We start from the raw sequence: 20,791 nt of genomic DNA on the forward strand, positions 1-20,791 counted from the left end.
TTTTTTTATTGCTGCAAACATACCTACACTCCCAGCATTCAACCTATCTTTGCTATAAACATTCCAATCAGAGTTTAAAATTTCATTGCTATTAGACTCTGGTTCCAGCCAGCTCTCTGTCTGCAACACTGTGCAGGCTTTGTTACCTTTTATAAGTGAAATTAGTTCCAGGACCTTTACATAGACACTTCTGCAGTTAACCAATAATATTTTATAATTTTCTTTCTCCAATCTGCTGTGACAGATGCTACTCTGTCTGAGCTCAAAAGACACCTTGTCAGGCCTATGGAGGGATTTCTCTAGCCTAAAAAATGTCCAATATATGCAGAGCACTCTTCATCAAACAATAAAAAACAAGGAATCATATATTAGTAATGTGCATCATAGCATTAGACTCTATTTCATTATTATTTCTAGCTGTATTATTTGAGATTTTCTTGTCATTTGTTACTGTATCCGTGTCCCTAAAGGTTCTCCTTCCTCACTGAATCTACAGAAGATGATGATTTAATGTATGAGGTTACACTACACTAGTGACAATTTTTCACTGTCTTCATCTCTTCTTCTTCTTCTTCTTCTTCTTCTTCTTCTTCTTCTTCTTCTTTTTACACTGCTACCTCTACAGCAGTGTGTGTGTGATCATGCTCAGAAGTAAGTGGTGCTGGGAAATGATAAACATTATCTCTAACAACAATATGAGAACAGGAGATCACTATTTTTTGTGTGTGTGTGTGTGTGTGTGTGTGTGTGTGTGTGTGTGTGTGTGTGTGTGTGTGTGTGTATTATTTAATGGGCTTAAATCAAATTGCAAGAAATCAAATACAGCTCTGTTTATGAACTCTGCCTCTACATCTAACTCTCCAATAAAATGTGAAATTATTCTGTTAAAACTGTAAAATTACCTGTCTGCAGAATAATAACTACTTAGAATAGTATGGAAGTCACCTCATGATAGAAATATATTAGATCTAATGGCAACAAATAGACATGACCTCTTTTTTATATATTCACATTACAACTGGCATCAGTGACTATGATGTTGTAGTAACCATGATTACTAAAGGACAAAGGACAGTTAAAATAGGCAGAAAAAATTATCTGTAAACCAAATAAAATTATAGTACTGTCATATCTCAAGAAGGATTTTAAACATTTAGCTCTGAACAGAATGGCTTGTGTAAGGACAAACAATAACGAGAATTTGTGAAAACCTATTATCAAGAGGTGATTGGCATGAGAAGCCATGATTGAAGGAAAAGCAAAACAGTGCCAAAAAGTATTCTGTTGTGTTTTTGTAAATATCCTGAACTGGTTCACGAGATACTGTGGCTGTGTGGCATTGTTAGCTGCCTCATACAAAAGATGTGCTTAATGGGGCTCCACAATTTTAGTTGTTTTTAATGTGATAAACTGTTGGTGTTCATCTCTGGCATGCTAGTGTAGAAGGTGTCATGACACAAGCTACAAGCAAAATCCATGCATTGTGCACAGTTATTAACATAGGCCTATACAAATATAAGGAAACTTGCAGTACTTCTTTGCTGCCTAATTAAAGTCCTGTGTCACATGAATTCACTTTGAAAACCTAAATCTTAAAACTTTACATAAAATTTAAATGTGATTTTCATGCTAATTGTATCATATCTCATTTATCTACATCTATACTCAGCAAACCAAAGTTAGGTACATGGCAGAGGGTATATCCCATTGTACCAGTTATTAGGGTTTCTTTCTGTTCCATTCACATATGGAGCGTGGAAAAAATGAATGTCTGAATGCCTCCGTGCAAGCAGTAATTATTCTAATCTTATCCTCACAATCCCTGGAGCTGCTAAACCCTTGGTTGCAATTGTGCATCCATCTCCAGCTCTCCCTTGACCTGATCATGGGCATCCTTTTAAACAAATACACCTCAAAACAAACAAAAAGTCTTCATGGTAGTTCCCGCTACACGTCTCTGGTGACCTCACCTTGGCAGTATCTTCTCATTGAAAGTAAAGCTCATGACTTATGTCTGCTGATCGTCAGTCAATGTGGCAGTCTCATGCACAGACATTGTGGCATCACCCAGCATTGTGGTGGTGCTTGAGCAGCTTCGTGCAGATGCAGCAGCAGCAGTAGCAGTGGCTACACTGTGTAGACTGTGATGTGTAGCCCAGATTGACTGTGCTAAGCTATCACCTAGTTCACCTGAGTGCAGAGTTGGATGGCTCCACATGGCTTAGTAAATTGAAGACAGCACCACAATGCCAAAAACAGATTACTAAAATGACACCTTTTATAATGCCAGTTTGTAGTCTCACATGGTGAGTAGGGCTGTAGGCTGATTTTAAAAGGAGTGTTGACCTGCAAACAACATACTCATATTTGAAAAAAGAAATTGTATCAATCTGTTTTCTTATGAGGATTGCATGTTATGATTGCCAGGGGAAGGGAGGGCAAGAGAATGTTAACCCTTTAGTCTCAGACCTGTCCAGCAGGAAGTTTAAAGATAAGGAAGACTAAGACAATTGGTGACTGCGACTAAGACAATTAGTGACTGCTCTTATGGTGATTCAGAAGAAAAGGGAACTCAGTTCTATGGCTATTGCTCTGAGACCCTGCTGCATGATTTTATTGAGAAGGTGACTTTGCTGATTATGATTCGGCCTATTCTGGTTTGAACTGGACAATTGTTGTCACAGTAGCAGTAAGGTAGAGGATGAAAAAGGCAGCCTTATTGTAAAATTTAAATAATAAAAATTTCTTGTATTCTGAGTCTGTAGAACTTTGTATTATTTATTATTATTATTATTTTATTTATCCATCATTTGACAATAAATATTGTATGGATGTTGTCAAGGGTACATGTAAGCCATTTCAAAGAAATGGGACACAAACAATATATACATAAAAAAGTACAAAACAAAATAATACAATGAAGTTAATAATAATACAATAAAATTAATATAGCCTATATACATCCCTGCTTGTTATTTTAAATGCATAGTCTGTTTTTTGTAAGGCTTTAGTTTTGTCCTCCCTAAACAGCAAGTCCTTATATACACAACACTGCTTAAGTATATATTTACATCACACAACAGCTGTCCTTTAAGTATGTAAATGTAATGAATGATTAGCTACAGATAGAGTATTTTCCACTTTGCCTTTATAAATATCATCAGAAAAAATTTATGGACCTACATAGTCATTTACAGAATAAAAACATTGTTCTACTAGAAATTTTTTAAGTTCTGTTTTAAATTTGTTATCATCTTCTAACTGCCTGATGTTGACTGGCAGTGCGTTGTACAGTTTTGCACCGATATGGCTCACATGCCTTTGTGTATTTATTCTTTTTGTTCACTGAGTATGGAGTGCTGCGCTATTACGGGTATTGTAGTATGGAAGTCGGCATTTGTCTGAAAATCTGCAATGTGCGTCCTGACATACAATACACATTTGTATATGTATAATGATGGTATAGTAAGTATTCTAAGCTTTTTGAATACGGGTTTGCAGTGTGTCTGTGGATGACTGTGAGTTATTATTCAGATGGCCCTCTTCTGCAACAAAAAAATTTGTTTTAGGCGCCCTGTTGTGGAACCCCAAAATATTATTCCGTATATGGCAATGAACCATGAACCATGAACCATGGACCTTGCCGTTGGTGGGGAGGCTTGCGTGCCTCAGCGATACAGATAGCCGTACCGTAGGTGCAACCACAACGGAGGGGTATCTGTTGAGAGGCCAGAGAAACGTGTGGTTCCTGAAGAGGAGCAGCAGCCTTTTCAGTAGTTGCAGGGGCAACAGTCTGGATAATTGATTGATCTGGCCTTGTAACACTAACCAAAACAGCCTTCCTGTGCTGGTACTGCGAACGGCTGAAAGCAAGGGGAAACTACGGCCGTAATTTTTCCCAAGAGCATGCAGCTTTACTGTATGGTTAAATGATGATGGCGTCCTCTTGGGTAAAATATTCCAGAGGTAAAATAGTCCCCCATTCGGATCTCCGGGCGGGGACTACTCAAGAGGATGTCGTTATCAGGAGAAAGAAAACTGGCATTCTACAGATTGGAGCGTGGAATGTCAGATCCCTTAATCGGGCAGGTAGGTTAGAAAATTTAAAAAGGGAAATGAATAGGTTAAAGTTAGATATAGTGGGAATTAGTGAAGTTCGGTGGCAGGAGGAACAAGACTTCTGGTCAGGTGACTACAGGGTTATATACACAAAATCAAATAGGGGTAATGCAGGAGTAGGTTTAATAATGAATAGGAAAATAGGAATGCAGGTAAGGTACTACAAACAGCGTAGTGAACGCATTATTGTGGCAAAGATAGATATGAAGCCCACGCCTACTACAGTAGTACAAGTTTATATGCCAACTAGCTCTGCAGATGACGAAGAAATTGAACAAATGTATGATGAAATAAAAGAAGCTATTCAGATAGTGAAGGGTGATGAAAATGTAATAGTCATGGGTGACTGGAATTCGGTAGTAGGAAAAGGGAGAGAAGGAAATGTACTGGGTGAATATGGATTGGGGCTAAGAACTGAAAGAGGAAGCCACCTGGTAGAGTTTTGCTCAGAGCATAACTTAATCATAGCTAACACTTGGTTCAAGAATCATAAAAGAAAGTTGTATACATGGAAGAATCCTGGAGATACTAAAAGGTATCAGATAGATTATATAATGGTAAGACAGAGATTTAGGAACCAGGTTTTAAATTGTAAGACATTTCCAGGAGCAGATGTGGACTCTGACCACAATCTATTGGTTATGATCTGTAGATTGAAACTGAAGAAACTGCAAAAAGGTGGGAATTTAAGGAGATGGGACCTGGATAAACTGACTAAACCAAAGGTTGTACAGAGTTTCAGGGAGAGCATAAGGGAACAATTTACAGGAATGGGGGAAAGAAATATGGTAGAAGAAGAATGGGTAGCTCTGAGGGATGAAGTAGTGAAGGCAGCAGAGGATCAAGTAGGTAAAAAGACGAGGGCTAGTAGAAATCCGTGGGTAACAGAAGAAATATTGAATTTAATTGATGAAAGGAGAAAATATAAAAATGCAGTAAATGAAGCAGGCAAAAAGGAATATAAACGTCTCAAATATGAGATCAACAGGAAGTGCAAAATGGCTAAGCAGGCATGGCTAGAGCACAAATGTAAGGATGTAGAGGTTTATCTCACTAAGGGTAAGATAGATACTGCCTACAGGAAAATTAAAGAGACCTTTGGAGACAAGAGAACCACTTGCATGAACATCAAGAGCTCAGATGGAAACCCAATTCTAAGCAAAGAAGGGCGATGTACTTGAGGACAATATTATAGAAATGGAAGAGTATGTAGATGAAGATGAAATGGGAGATACGATACTGCGTGAAGAGTTTGACAGAGCACTGAAAGACCTGAGTCGAAACAAGGTCCCGGGAGTAGACAACATTCCATTAGAGCTACTGACAGCCTTGGGAGAGCCAGGCCTAACAAAACTCTACCATCTGGTGAGCAAGATGTATCAGACAGGCGAAATACCATCATACTTCAAGAAGAATATAATAATTCCGATCCCAAAGAAAGCAGGTGTTGACAGATGTGAAAATTACCAAACTATCGGTTTAATAAGTCACAGCTGCAAAATACTAACGCGAATTCTTTACAGGTGAATGGAAAAACCAGTAGAAGCTGACCTCGGGGAAGATCAGTTTGGATTCCGTAAAAATGTTGGAACCTGTGAGGCAATACTGACTCTAAGATTTATCTTAGAAGCTAGATTAAGGAAGGACAAACCTACGTTTCTAGCATTTGTAGACTTAGAGAAAGCTTTTGACAATGTTGACTGGAATACTCTCTTTCAAATTCTGAAGGTGGCAGGGGTAAAATACAGAGAGCACAAGGCTATTTACAATTTGTACAGAAACCAGATGGCAGTTATAAGAGTCGAGGGACATGAAAGGTAAGCAGTGGTTGGGAAGGGAGTTAGACAGGGTTGTAGTCTCTCCCCGATGTTATTCAATCTGTATATTGAGCAAGCAGTAAAGGAAACAAAAGAAAAATTCGGAGTAGGTATTAAAATCCATGGAGAAGAAATAAAAACTTTGAGGTTCACCGATGACATTGTAATTCTGTCAGAGACAGCAAAGGACTTAGAAGAGCAGTTGAACGGAATGGATAGTGTCTTGAAAGGAGGATATAAGATGAACATCAACAAAAGCAAAACGAGGATAATGGAATGTAGTCGAATTAAGTCGGGTGATGCTGAGGGAATTAGATTAGGAAATGAGACACTTAAAGAAGTAAAGGAGTTTTGCTATTTGGGGAGCAAAATAACTGATGATGGTCGAAGTAGAGAGGATATAAAATGTAGACTGGCAATGGCAAGGAAAGCGTTTCTGAAGAAGAGAAATTTGTTAACATCAAGTATAGATTTAAGTGTCAGGAAGTCATTTTTGAAAGTATTTGTATGGAGTGTAGCCATGTATGGAAGTGAAACATGGATGATGAATAGTTTGGACAAGAAGAGAATAGAAGCTTTTGAAATGTGGTGCTACAGAAGAATGCTGAAGATTAGATGGGTAGATCACATAACTAATGAGGAAGTATTGAATAGGATTGGGGAGAAGAGAAGTTTGTGGCACAACTTGACTAGAAGAAGGGATCAGTTGGTAGGACATGTTCTGAGGCATCAAGGGATCACCAATTTATTATTGGAGGGCAGTGTGGAGGGTAAAAATCGTAGAGGGAGACCAAGAGATGAATGCACTAAGCAGATTCAGAAAGATGTAGGTTGCGGTAGGTGCTGGGAGATGAAGAAGCTTGCACAGGATAGAGTAGCATGGAGAGCTGCATCAAACCAGTCTCAGGATTGAAGACCACCACAACAACAACAACAACATGTGGCAAGAGATTGAAAATAGCCAAAATATGCCATTCTGGTACCCTCTGAGGTACAAACATTTGCAATAATTCTGAGGGCAAAACAGGCTGAATTAAGTTTCTGTGCAAGTTTTATTATGTGGTCATTAAAATTTAAGTCTTCATGCACATGAATCCCCAGCAATTTTGTGAATGTCACTCTGTCTAAGGCTTTGTCACCCCACACTAGATCGAGATTTACATTTTGACATCTTTTCCCAATCTCAGAATTAGACTTAGTTTAAAGTTTTTTTTCTGCTGTTCTGTAAAACATTGCAGCAGTCACAATTTGGACCCACTGTGAATGCTATTCTCTAACAAGAGATGAGTTGTTGCTGTTCATATGCTGCTAGCAATTGCCCTGACTGCTGTCTAATGATTGAAAGCTGTTGTCAGTGGATATGGTGAGAGGAAGATCGAGAATACATCATTTACAGTATGATAAAAGAGCAGACATTGGACTGAGTGTGTGACAACTAGTTATAATGCCAGGTAAATGTGATATAGAGTGTGCCACTTGCTGGGAGCTAGCAGCATGATAAACACTCAGCTGTATGAGATATGAGCTTCTTTAATGGCTTTAAGCCATTGCTCACAAATATATAATACTTTGGTTCATGCTTCCATTCACTTCTATTTCAGAAACATTGTTTCTCCCTTTCCTTTATGGCCTCTGTACTTCCTTACTGATAGCACACTGTATGGCACTGTATACACATACTGTTTGCAGATATTATGTAATGCGTATTATCCCCTCCCCTCTTTTTTGCTTACTGTAACTGCTTGATAAAATCCTGCCATAGTACATTTTCATTTTGTGCAACATATAGTCATCGTCATTTTTACAAAAAAATATTTTATTCCTTTTTTATCTTGGATACATTCTTTCTCTTATACTACAGACAATTTCACAATTTACTTTGTTTAAACATCTAGATACATATCATACTGATGTATTACTGTGACAGTTGTGGATTTCATATAGTTAAGTATTTGTCATGCTACTAGCACCCAGTAAGTGGTGCACTCTACGCCATGTTTACTTGGCAGTGCAGGTAGTTGCCACTCACTCAGTCCTATGTCTGCTCTTCTAACAGGCTGTACCAGTGTAACAATTTTTACTGTTTCTGTGGAGGACTTTATTTGCTGTGGAGGACTTTATTGGATGTTTTCTACTGCTTGACTGGAGATCATTAGCTCAACATGCATGTTTACAATTTTAACATCATGAAATTTATGTAAGTACCAGTTTTACGGCATGTACTTCATTTCAGTGTTGTAAAGTGTAAGTATTTTAGTTGTTTAATTTGTGATTATAGGTGAGTTCCCTTCTGAAGAAGATACTCTTACTGGTACCAAAACCTGGTCACAGATTTTACAGTAAACTTATGCATTATACACTGAAAATTTATTTACAGATGCTGTGCCAGCCATGTTTAAAATTGTGATATTTATCACCAATCATTCACTTGTCTGTGAGTGGTATGTGAGTAGTAGATTTACCACCCTTGTACAGTGCAGCCAGGGCCAAGGAGAACTCTGGGTATTGCACTCATATGCCCCCCTTGCTCCCCCTCACCCCTTCCCCCCCCCCCCCCTCCCCCCTCCATCCCCATCCCATCCCTCTCAATCAACAAATATGACGTGCTGCCTTCCAATCATTGGCAGGTCAAATGTATGGTGAATAATGGTATCCCTTATGAGAATGGCAGCAAGGGATGGGTAGGATCATCTTGTGCACTCAGTGTATATGCCAGGAAGACTCGTTCAGCATGATGAAGAGGATGTTCCAGCAGCCATCGAGTGAACAGCGTACAACCAACTGCAGATTGTGGAGCATATTGGAAAAAATTATACCCATTGTCTAGGCTATGAGGTCACATTTGCATCATTCTAGTGACTGGCAGATAAGATTCAGCAGACCAGCCTTGCTCAGGGAATTTCAATGAACTTCACAATTCACAGCATTTTCCCTTGAGGTGATCACAGTCTCTGGTTCTGAGTGGACTGGATGGGTTGAATTAGAGACTTCTGAGATACTGTGGCAAACTTAGCTGTGTAGATTTGCACCATAGCTTTGATAACTGTAGGGCCCCCATAAATGGGTCAGGTATTGATTCTCCATCCAGTCCAGAAATTCATACCTGCAGCTCACCCTTAGGTATTAGAAGAAATGTGTCTCTTAATGTTCATATAGTATATTAGTGACCTCGCAGACAATATTAATAGTAACCTCAGACTTTTTGCAGATGATACAGTTATCTACCATGAAATCAGTATGAAAATGCTGCACAAATATGCAGTCAGATTTTGATAAGATTTCGAAGCGGTGGAAGGATTGGTAACTTGCTTTTAAAACTGTGCATTTTACAAAATGAAAAAATGTAGTAACCTACAACTGCAATACTAGTCACAGTTGACACCAGTTATTGCATACAAATAATTGGTTATAACAATTTGTAGGGATACAAAATGGAATGATAACATAGCTCAGTCGTAGGTAAATCATATCGAAGACTTCAATTCATTGGCAGGATACTGGGAAAAATGCAATCAGGCCACAAAGAAGATTGCTTACAAAACTTTTATGCAACTTTTGAAAGGACTTATTGCTGGGCATGATGCTGGACTCAACAGCCTAACAGTTGTTGCTGGAGAATAATTAGTTTTCAATGGGACTTCGTAAAATTTAATTTCAGTGAGTTATTTAAGCCCAACTAGTCTTGTGATTCACCACACTCTTCACATATGTCTGAGGATAATAAACAATTAACTGAACTTTAATTCTTGTGTGTGTTGACTACAATTATTTAAAATTAGCCCAACATCATAATTATTTAGGAATATGTTTTTGAGGAACAATATTAGGTGCACATGAATCATAAACATTAAATAATTATCCATGCAATGTGTTCCATTGACGGTGTATGGCCATAAACATTAATAAAGTAAACTTTATTTTATTTTAATGCCCCAGACAGGACCAGAAGTGTCACAAACTCTAACCATTGGTTACTGCCTCAGTGCTGTTGGATAGGTTCTGATAGCAGTCAAGTCACCATGTGAAACCTATCACATAGTTATCATAAATGATTTTAATGCAGTTGTTACCAAATATGGAATCAACTGAGAAACCCAAGTACATTTACTTTGCTGCAGCAGTGCACAGAGAGTTTATTCATCACAGATTGTGCCATACTTCTGTATTACATTCATATGCAACACTACTCTAAGTTGATTTTACATCTGAATCTACATCTGTACTCTCCAAACCACTGCAAAGTGCATGGCAGAGGGTACGTCCTATTATACCAGTTATTAAGGCATTCTCCAGTTCCATTCACCTGTGGAGCATGGGATGAATGAGTGATTAAATGTCTGTGTGCATGCTATAATTAGTCCAATCTTTTCTTTGCAATCCCTAAGGGAGCAATACTTAGGAGGATTGCAATATAATCGTAGATTCATCACATGCACTTGGTTCTAGAAATTTCCTAAGTCGGTTTTCAGGGATAGTCTGTGTTTGTCTTCAAGTGTCAGCCAGTCCAGTTCTTTCAGCATCTTTGTGTCATTTTCTCAAAAGTTGAAAAAACCTGTAACCAATCATGCTTCCCTTCTTTGAATATGTTCAATATCTCCTCTTATTATTATCTGGCAAAGGTCTTACACTTCTGAGTAACTTTCTAGGACAGCTTGCACAAGTGTTTTGTATGCAGTCTCCTTTGAGGACTGATCATATTTCCCTAGCACTCTACCAATGAACCCTATGTGATCATTAGATTCCATATCCCAACAAACTGTTACACCCAGTTATTTGTATGAGTTGACCTATTCCACCTGTGACTAATTGATACCACAGTCATATTATACTAGGTTCTTTGTTTGTTTGTTTTTTATGTTTCTAACACGTAAAGCAAGTTGCCAAGCTTTCACCAGTTTGAAACTTACCAAGATCTGACTGAATATTTCTGCAGCTTCTTTCAGACAGTACTTCATTATACATAATTGCATCATCTGCAAAAAGTCTGAATTTGCTATTAATATTGACCACAAGGTCGTTAATATATAACATGAATGGCAATGGCCCCAACACACTTTCCTGGGGCACACAAGAAGTTATTTCATGTTTTTAAATGACTCTCCATACAAGATAACTTATGATATGCTTCCTACCAAAAAATTCTCAGTCCAGTCTCAAAGTTCAGTTGATAGCCCTTACAGCCATACATTCGACAGTAAGCATTGATGTGGTACTGAGTCAAATACTTTTTGGAAATTGAGAAATACTGCATCTACATGACTGCCTTGATCCATAGCTTTCAGTATGTCATGCGAGAAAAGTGTGAGTTGGATTCCACATGGTCTCTGTTTTCAGAATCCACGCTGGTTGACAAGGAGGATGTCACACATACAACAAATGGATGTCAAGGATATTGGACAGTAGTTTTGTGAGTTACTGCTGTTACCTTTCTTGTAAGCGGATGTGGCCTATGCTTTCTTCCAACTAATGGGCAAAGGTTTTTGTTTGAGGGATCTTTGGTAGATTATACTAAAGAGATGGGCTTACTCAGCAACAAATTCAGTATGGAATCTGATAGGGATTCCATCTGACCCTGGAACTTTCTTCTATTTTAATGATTTCAGCTTTTTCTCAACACCAATGACACTAATATCTATGTCACTCATTTCTTAGTGATACAAGAACTTGGCTTTCTGTAGTAAAGGGACATCTGAAAATAGAGTTAAGCATTTCTGATTTTGCTATGCTATTCTCAATTTCAGTTGTGTCACTTGTGAGTGACTGGACTCTAGCTTCAATGCCATTAACAGCCTTTACTTATGACTAGCATTTCTTTGGGTTTTGTGAAATATCTTTTGACAATATTGTGTTATGGTAGTCATTGAAGGCTTCATGCATTGCTCTTGTGACAGCCAAAGACATTTAATCCAGCCTATGCTTTGTTTTACACCTATTCTGCAGTAGTATCTGTTTCTTTAGATGTTGGTTTACAGTGACTGAATACCCTGGAGGATCACTCCTACCATGAAATATTCTACTTGGTTTACATATACCCAGTGCATAGTCATCTATTCTTTTAAGCATGTGTCATAGTTCCTTGGCATGCTCCTGAGCTAAAAGTTTCAAGTTGCTCATTGATGTATGACACTAGTGCTTCTTTATTTAGTTTACTGAATGTACATATCTTTCTACTTGTTTTAGTTGCCCTTTGTACTTTGGTAATCATTTTTGCTACAACAGCCACATGGTCACTGATACCAGTTTCAGTGTGGACGTCCTGAAAGAGGTCAGTCTGTTTGTTGCCATTAGGTCTACTATTTTTCCATCACAAGTGGGGTTTTAATAATTTGTTCTGGGAAGTTTTTGGAAAAGGCATTTAGTAATGTTTCAGAAGATGTCATACACACCACTAACAAAACTGTAATTATCCCAGATGATTGTTAGATGGTTAAAGTCTCCTCCAATGATTACAGTATGATTTGGGAACATACGTGTGAACTGAGGTTGTCTCTAAAGTTTTTGGTTGCATCAGGAGGAGGCTCTGGTGGTCAGTAATAGGATCCAAATATAATTTCATGCCCATCCCTGATATAGTCTTGCCCAAACAACTCTCATGCAACTCTCCAGGCTTTCCCGGCGATCTAATGACATCTTGGGTTGTCGGGTGTTCTACCAGATATCAGCATCATTCTTGCACAGTATTTCAGTAACGTAGCTTGTAACCTTCATCAGGTGCAGTCTCAGGTTGTACCTGATGAAGGTTACGAGTTACGTTACCAAAATATCATGCAAAAACGATGCTGATATCCAGCAGAACACCTGACAACCCAAGTTGTAACTCTCATGCAGCTTTAATTTCTATCTTGGTAGATTTGAGATTCTTGTCTGCTGTGCTGAATAAACCACCTCCATTTCCCATTTGCCTGTTCTTTCAGGATATGCTGAAATTTTCCCAAAAATCTCACTGCTGTAACTTCATGTTTTAAACAGCTTTCAGTACCTATCATTATGTGAGCTTAACTGCATTTTAGGAGCACATCAGATGTTGGCATTTTGTTGCAATTCCTTTGGCAGTTAACGACTAGGATTTTAATATACTTTCCTATAGGGGGCATTTCTTTGGATCTTACACTGATACTTCCAGGTTTTCTGCAGCTAGATTGTTTGCTACCTGTGTAGTAGCCACTGATATGTAGTGCATACGTGAACCATTTAGAGAAGCCCCACAGTTCTCAACCCTATGGTGCAAGTCTAGGAATTCACAGCCTAGTTTGTCATAGAACCTTCACAGTGTCTGGGTTAAGCCTCCCACTCGACTCAGAAGCAGGGCCATGAGCTGTTACAGGGACAATGCTACAGACTGTAAGCTTCATTGAAACTCCATGAGGAAGGTCGATTTCCTCAACCTTACCTACCAGCTGCTGAAATTATCCACCTTGGAGCTGAGATTACAGGCATAATTTATCCCATAGTGTGCCACAATCTGGAGTTGTTTACAGCATATTTTATCAGTGACTGCTGGAACAGAATCTTCAACATGCTGAATGAGGCCTCCAGGCATATACACAGAGTGCACAAGATGATCCTTCCCATTCCTTGCTGCCATTTCCCTAAGAGGTACAATTATTTGCCATATGTTGGAACTGCCAATGATTAATAGACCCTACCCTTTTGTATTTGCCTCACCTTCACAATCCCTAACAGGTGAAGTGAATCACTGCTTTATTTTGGTTTCAGCAGATGACAGCATCTCAGACTTGTTGGTTAGGGGAATGGGTGTAACAACCTAAGTTCTCCTTTGTACCTGTCTCACAGCACAGGACACCCAGACCTACCATTGTCATGGCACTCAGTCAAGTGGACAATGAAACGTTACTAGCTAGCAGTTATAAATAATTTTGGGGTTTTTTACTCATCCATATCTGTCACTGCCATGGTCCTGAATTCTTAGACAATAACTGTAAAATAGACTGAAAAGTCCAATGAATATTTAATCAAGTATTAAGTTTCAGAATATTGATAATTGTAATTTCGAAAAATCCAACCTTCTTTTACAAAAATTCAAATAAATTTTAACATACTTACAATAATGAAATGAATGTTGCTTAACAAGCTACATGTTTTCTGTCCAATGTCACACAAAGTACTGCCCCCATGCCAACATGTCTCCCACTATTTATATAATCGTTAACAATCTACTGTATTGTTGTACATGCTTTTTTAAATAAATAACAAACAAAATTAGTTTTTAGTACAGTATTTCATAAATTACATTGACTCTTATATATTAAACATATGAGTGAATCTTAGCACATTTATTAATTTAAAAGTGTACACACTCTTTAAGTACTGTTCATTAACAATACATAAGTAATTTTTATTAATTACAGAACATTCGTGTTTAGGGCAATATCCCTAACAATTACAGGACCTACACCCTTCAATACAATTACGATGTAGTAACTGCCCTAGTTGTATCTATTCCACAAGTACATGTTTACCTACACCCCTAGAGTATTTACGTCAGAAATTTTCTGTTTATGGTCAAAAAATATTTTTTAAATCAGTTTTAATGGCCTGTTACGTCTCAACAAGTAGTGATAGATCCTAAATTTCCTGCAGAAGGGACGGTATCCACAGGAGAAATACCTTTGGTATTTCTGGTACATGACTCTTGGTAATCCTCCCAACATGCCCATTTGCAGCAGCTTCCAATTGCCTGACAGTACTCAGGGCACCAGCTGGTTAACATCAACTGTCTCATCCAATAGCTGAGAACAGCATACACCATGGATCCGCATTGTGCCTGGTGCGGTATTTTACAGAACAGTAAATAAATAACTTTCAACTAAGCTTTTCGATTCTCTTTTAATTTATGGGTCTGTCATGCTGCAAGTATTGCCAGTAGTATTTTAGAACTGAAGTGACTAACAGCAAAATGAGATATCTATTATGACAACAACAAAACTTGGTACAAAATTTCCTGTTTCTTTGAAACATGTTTTATGTTGTGATCAGCAACGAATTCAGTAAGAGCATTAATTTATTATAAATGTTGAAAATATACACTCCTGTTAAAAGAGAAATTAATGTGACACTTTGTTAGTTATTGCTGATTTACTATGAAATAGGTTACACACAACACTTGTAATTTAAAAAAATTCATGAACATACGCATTTGCAGTGTCAAAAAATTCTCAGGAATGTACCTTTTTTCAGATAAATAAAGAATGATTTTTTAAAATAAGGATAATGTGGCCAATAATTTCTAAAAATCACAAATTAAATTTACATTTGACCATATAGTACGAGTTTTTTGTGGTATTTACAAATTTTAAAAAAAAAAAAGCATAATAAATTATGATGTACATGATAATTGATACAATTAATGAAACATTATGTGAACATGACATGAACAGAAGAATATCATAATCTAGAATTTCAAAGTAGACCTATCCAACACAAGGGTCTCTCACACAAAGAAAAATTCTGAAGTTGGCTTATATATGTAAATAAATGTGCAAATTGCACAGATTTTTTACTTAGCTGAATTTTTGTCCCTCTACAGTGCAACATCAGTTTATCTTTGTTAACATTTTGAAAGTAGTGGAGTATCAATCAAAGAATGTCTTCTGCTTGTCATGGCTAACAATGTTAGGTAACTTCCTGCTCCTGTCTCTCTGTCTTTTCCTAAACAGGACAACTTTATGTTTTTAATTGATATATTTATTGTTATTTATGATTCGTCTTGCTTGTAGCTTTTAGTCATAAATAACATTTGATTTGTTCCTATTTGAACAGATGTATCTTTGCTTCAGTTATCACTTCGCCTAGTTTTGCATGCCTATTTTCTCTCATTATCTCAAAAAGCAAGAGACAATTTTTCTGAAAAACTTGATGAATTTACATCTTGTTATTGATTTTAAATTAAACTTTGTTATCATAGAATTTTAGTTATCTTTATCATGTTTGGAACTACATACAATGGAATATAATTCGTTCAACAGTGACATTTCGAGAAGCAGAGCAGCAGCATGGTGCTGAAATAACTGGTCTTAATACCAGCTGTAATGTAGCACAGCTAGTTAGTTCAGGCCTGTTGGCCTTGAAGCAACCACAGACCCCACGCAGCAGGAACAGGGGTGGAAGTGGTGGCAACACAGTGGCAGCTGTATTTCGATTACTTGGTTTGGAGCCTTCACGTCTTAGAGCAGTCACTCTCAATTCTCTTCTTTTTATTGCACAGCTTGTAAGTAAATATTACTGCAGATTGGATTAGCATTCCTTGCACTTATGAAACACTGAAATAAAGTTGTATTCTTAGGAACATCTAATTTTTTATGTACTGTGCACCAGCATAGGAAGAACAACTTAAATTTTTCTACTGTCAGAGAGTTCTGTCTTACTTTTTTCTATTTTAAGCAGTGTAATGCATAGTATTGTTCACATAGAGATATTTTCTATAATAAAATGATCACACTATATATATACAACTAACAAAATTTTCTCCACAGTGTTATATATTACTCAGCAGAGCATAACAACTTAGCCTGTTATACCAATACCAATGCTGAATGTTGAAACTAAATCAGAAACTTACTTTCTGTGGTTGCTTTTTTTGTTGACACATCCTGTTGTATTACCAAAAGCATTTTTTGTCAGTTTTACATTTTAATTTATACTATTTCACTATAAATTTAAATGTAGCCAAAGACTCACAGACAAATAAAAATTAATCGTTGCCAAAATAGCTGTGCATGAAGTGTTCAACAAATTTGAAACTTGACAGAAAATCCAAAGAAGTTTTGGTGAACAGATCAAAGCCACCCATCCAGAAACTCTGTGACCATAGTGGTGCTGAAATGGAGGACAACACAAAAAAAGCCCAAAATACTAAACGTCCTGTTCAAAATAGTTCCGCAGTGGAAATCATCATACAAATGACAGAATGGCTGATATCAAATTAAGTGACCATGGGATAGAAAAGCAACTGAAATTGCTCATCAGACGGAAGGCCACTGGACCTGATGGAATACTAATAAGATTCTGTAGAGAGTATGCAAAGGAATTCCCCCTGTCCCAACAACAGTGCGCCACAGGTACTTGGAGGAACAAAGTGTTCTAGATGATTGGAAAAAAGCTCAGGCTATTTCTGGTTAAAAGAAGGGCCATCAAGTAGATGCACAAAACTGTAGGCCTATATCTCTGACATTGGTCAGTTGTAGATTTTTGGAATATTTTATCTTTGCATATTGTGACACTTATGGAGGCTAAAAATCTCCTTGATAGGAAGCAATATAGGTTCTGAAAACAATGAGCAAGTGAAACCCAGCCTGCTCTGTTCATCAACGACACTCAGAAAGCAATAGATATAGGCACCCAGGTAGATGTTGTGTTATCTCGACTTCTGGAACGCATTTAATAAGTTCCACACTGCTGCCTAATGAACAAAATATGAGTGTTGAAATATCAGACCAATTGTGTGACTGGATTGAAGAGTTTAGCAAAGAGAACACAGCATGTCATTCTGAATGGAGAGAAGTCTCCAGACATAAAAGTAACTTTGGACATGACCCAGAGAAGTGTTACAGGACATTAAATTTATGTATTTATTATCATCCCAGTGATCACATGTGTGATATAGGATTTGTCAGGATACATTTTAACAACTACATAATATCTTTACAAAAAAATTTTCTATGCTGAATTCATATGAATCTATCTTTTGTTTAATATAATATAAAACTGATAAGTGTTTTTTATAACGTAACTTCTTATGTGCTTGACAGACCTTTTCCTTGATGTTGTGATTTCATTTGTGACATTTATGATATCATATATTCTCATGCAGTTGAGCAGAGCTATTCACTTATACTGTAGTGACATTTGTTAAGCATGTGGTTCTTAATCTTCTTATGTGCTTGACAGACATATTCAATGATGTAATTTCATTTGTCACATTAACTTAAACATATATTCTTATACTGTTGCGCAGAGATATTCACTTATGCTGTAATAATATTTGTGAAGCATGTGGTTCTTTATATTCTAATACAGTTGAGCATAGAAATTCACTTACACTGTAATAACATTTGTCAAGTATGTGATTCTTTACAACAGTTTTAAATTTATCCTCATTTTCCAGTTCTTTGATATGTTTTGGTAGTGCATTAAAAAGTTTGATGCCTTGATTACATACATGTTTCTGACTTCGGGTCCTTGTTACAGCTTGTAAGTGGAGATCTTTACGTTGCTGTGTATCGTAATTATGGTAGTCTGCACTGGTTTTCATTTTGTCCTGATTTCTGAGTTTTTTGCATTCAGTGTTAGCTTGTTTGCACTAAACCATTTTTGTATATCTTGTAGGACACTGTCCACAGTATTGTGCAATGACTACTTCATATCACTAACTATTAAACTAGTATCATCAGCAAATAACATGATTCTAGCTTTTCTCTCTGACACCTGAATATCATTAATGTAAATGAGGAACAGCAAGGGGCCTAATACACTTCCTTGGGGTACTCCTACTGTGACCTCCCTTGGATCTGATCTTAGTTTAATTTTTTTGGTTAATATTTGGTGCTGTAATTTCAACCACCTGCATCCTCTTTTCCAGATATGACTCAAACCACTTTTTTACTGGTCCTCTGATACCTATAGCTTCAAGCTTTTCCAAAAGTATGCTGTGGTCAACAGTGTCAAAGGCTTTTGACAAATCTAGATTTATCCTAACTACACTTTTTCCCTCTTCCAATTTACTGATTATTTCTTTTGTGTATTCCAGTACAGCTGTTTCGGTACTTCTCCCACCTTGAAATCCATGCTGATTACTGTTTATTAGATTGTGGATATTAAGATAATGTGTGACTCTATATTTCATTAGTATCTCTAAAACCTTAGAGAAAATTGGGAGAAGTGAGACAGGTCTGTAGTTGTTCCATTAAGATTCGGGTGTGCAGCCGCAAGAAACTTAATGGAACAGTCTTTGCGCCGCCAAAACCTGAAGATTCACATCAGGTCTGTAGTTTTCTATTTTAAGCTTATCACCCTTTTTCAACAGGGGAACGACTTTAGAAATATTCAGTTTCTGTAGAAACACACCCTCAGCCATTGACAAGTTTCCTACACCAATGGTTTTGCTATTTGATTAGCTGTTTTCTTTACTAGTATTATTGGCACCTCATCTACTCCAGCTGACATCTTGGACTTCAGACTTTTAATCACTTTTAAAACTTCCTTTTCGTTTGTTGGGACTACCATCATACTGCTGGCTGCCTTGGGTGCTGCTATCTTAATCTGCTCCCCAAAATTCCTGCTTAATGTTTGGGGTATATTTAAAAAGTAATTATTTATATAATTAGGCATGGCATATTTATCTACCATTCTATTCTCCTCATCTTTTAGAATAATTTCCTGATCTTTGATAGGTACCCCGGTTTCTTTTCTCACAATTTCCCATGCTATTTTAGTTTTATTTCTGGACTGTTTTATTTCTATGTCATTACTTAGTAACTTTGCATTTGCAATTACTTGGTATATTTTCCTATACCTTTTTACATATTCTATAAAATCAGTATCTGCACACTGCCTCAACTCTAAATTGAGCTTTTTCATGTTTTCACATGATTTCTCCCCCCATGAACCATGCACCTTGTCGTTGGTGGGGAGGCTTGTGTGCCTCAACGATACAGATAGCCGTACCATAGGTGCAACCACAACGGCGGGGGAGGGGGGGGGGGGGGGGTATCTGTTGAGAGGCCAGACAAACATGTGGTTCCTGAAGAGGAGCAGCAGCCTTTTCAGTAGTTGCAGGGGCAACAGTCTGGATGATTGACTGATCTGGCCTTGTAACACTAACCAAAATGGCCTTGCTGTTCTGGCACTGCGAACGGCTGAAAGCAAGGGGAAACTACAGCCATAATTTTTCCCGAGGGCATGCAGCTTTACTGTATGATTAAATCATGATGGCATCCTCTTGGGTAAAATATTCCGGAGGTAAAATAGTCCCCCATTCGGAGCTACGGGTGAGGACTACTCAGGAGGACGTCGTTATCAGGAGAAAGAAAACTGGCGCTCTACGGATCGGAGCGAGGAATCTCAGAGCCCTTAATCGGCAGGGAGGTTAGAAAATTTATAAAGGGAAATGGATAGCTTAAAGTTAGGTATAGTGGGAATTAGTGAAGTTTGGTGGCAGGAGGAACAAGACTTTTGGTCAGGTGAATACAGGGTTATAAACACAAAATCAAATAGGGGTAATGCAGGAGTAGGTTTAATGATGAATAAAAAAAATAGGAGTATGGGTAAGCTACTATAAACAGCTTAGTGAACGCATTATTGTGGCCAAGATAGACACGAAGCCCACACCTACTACAATAGTACAAGTTTATATGCCAACTAGCTCTGCAGATGACGAAGAAATTGATGAAATGTATGATGAGATAAAAGAAATTATTCAGGTAGTGAAGGGACACGAAAATTTAATAGTCATGGGTGACTGGAATTCGAGAGTAGGATAAGGGAGAGAAGGAAACATAGTAGGTGAATATGGATTGGGGCTAAGAAATGAAAGAGGAAGCCGCCTGGTAGCATTTTGCGCAGCGCATAACTTAATCATAACTAACACTTTGTTCAAGAATCATGAAAGAAGGTTGTATACATGGAAGAACCCTGGAGATAGTAGAAGATATCAGATAGATTATGTAATGGTAAGACAGCGATTTAGGAACCAGGTTTTAAATTGTAAGACATTTCCAGGGGCAGATGTGGACTCTGACCACAATCTATTGGTTATGAACTGTAGATTGAAACTGAAGAAACTGCGAAAAGGTGGGAATTTAAGGAGATGGGACCTGGATAAACTGACTAAACCAGAG

General features: G+C 37.6%; 1 protein-coding gene across 1 annotated transcript in view; it reads left to right on the forward strand.

Annotated features, from left to right (window-relative positions):
- Positions 1–20,791, forward strand: part of LOC124805345 — a 173,374-nt gene that overhangs the window by 69,701 nt on the left and 82,882 nt on the right. Inside the window, exon 3 of the mRNA XM_047265865.1 lies at positions 15,923–16,164. Within this exon, the coding sequence (XP_047121821.1) occupies positions 15,923–16,164 (242 nt within the window). The remainder of the gene's footprint in view (positions 1–15,922; positions 16,165–20,791) is intronic.

The sequence above is a fragment of the Schistocerca piceifrons genome, chromosome 7 (assembly GCF_021461385.2).
Source record: "Schistocerca piceifrons isolate TAMUIC-IGC-003096 chromosome 7, iqSchPice1.1, whole genome shotgun sequence".
Lineage (NCBI taxonomy): Eukaryota > Metazoa > Arthropoda > Insecta > Orthoptera > Acrididae > Schistocerca > Schistocerca piceifrons.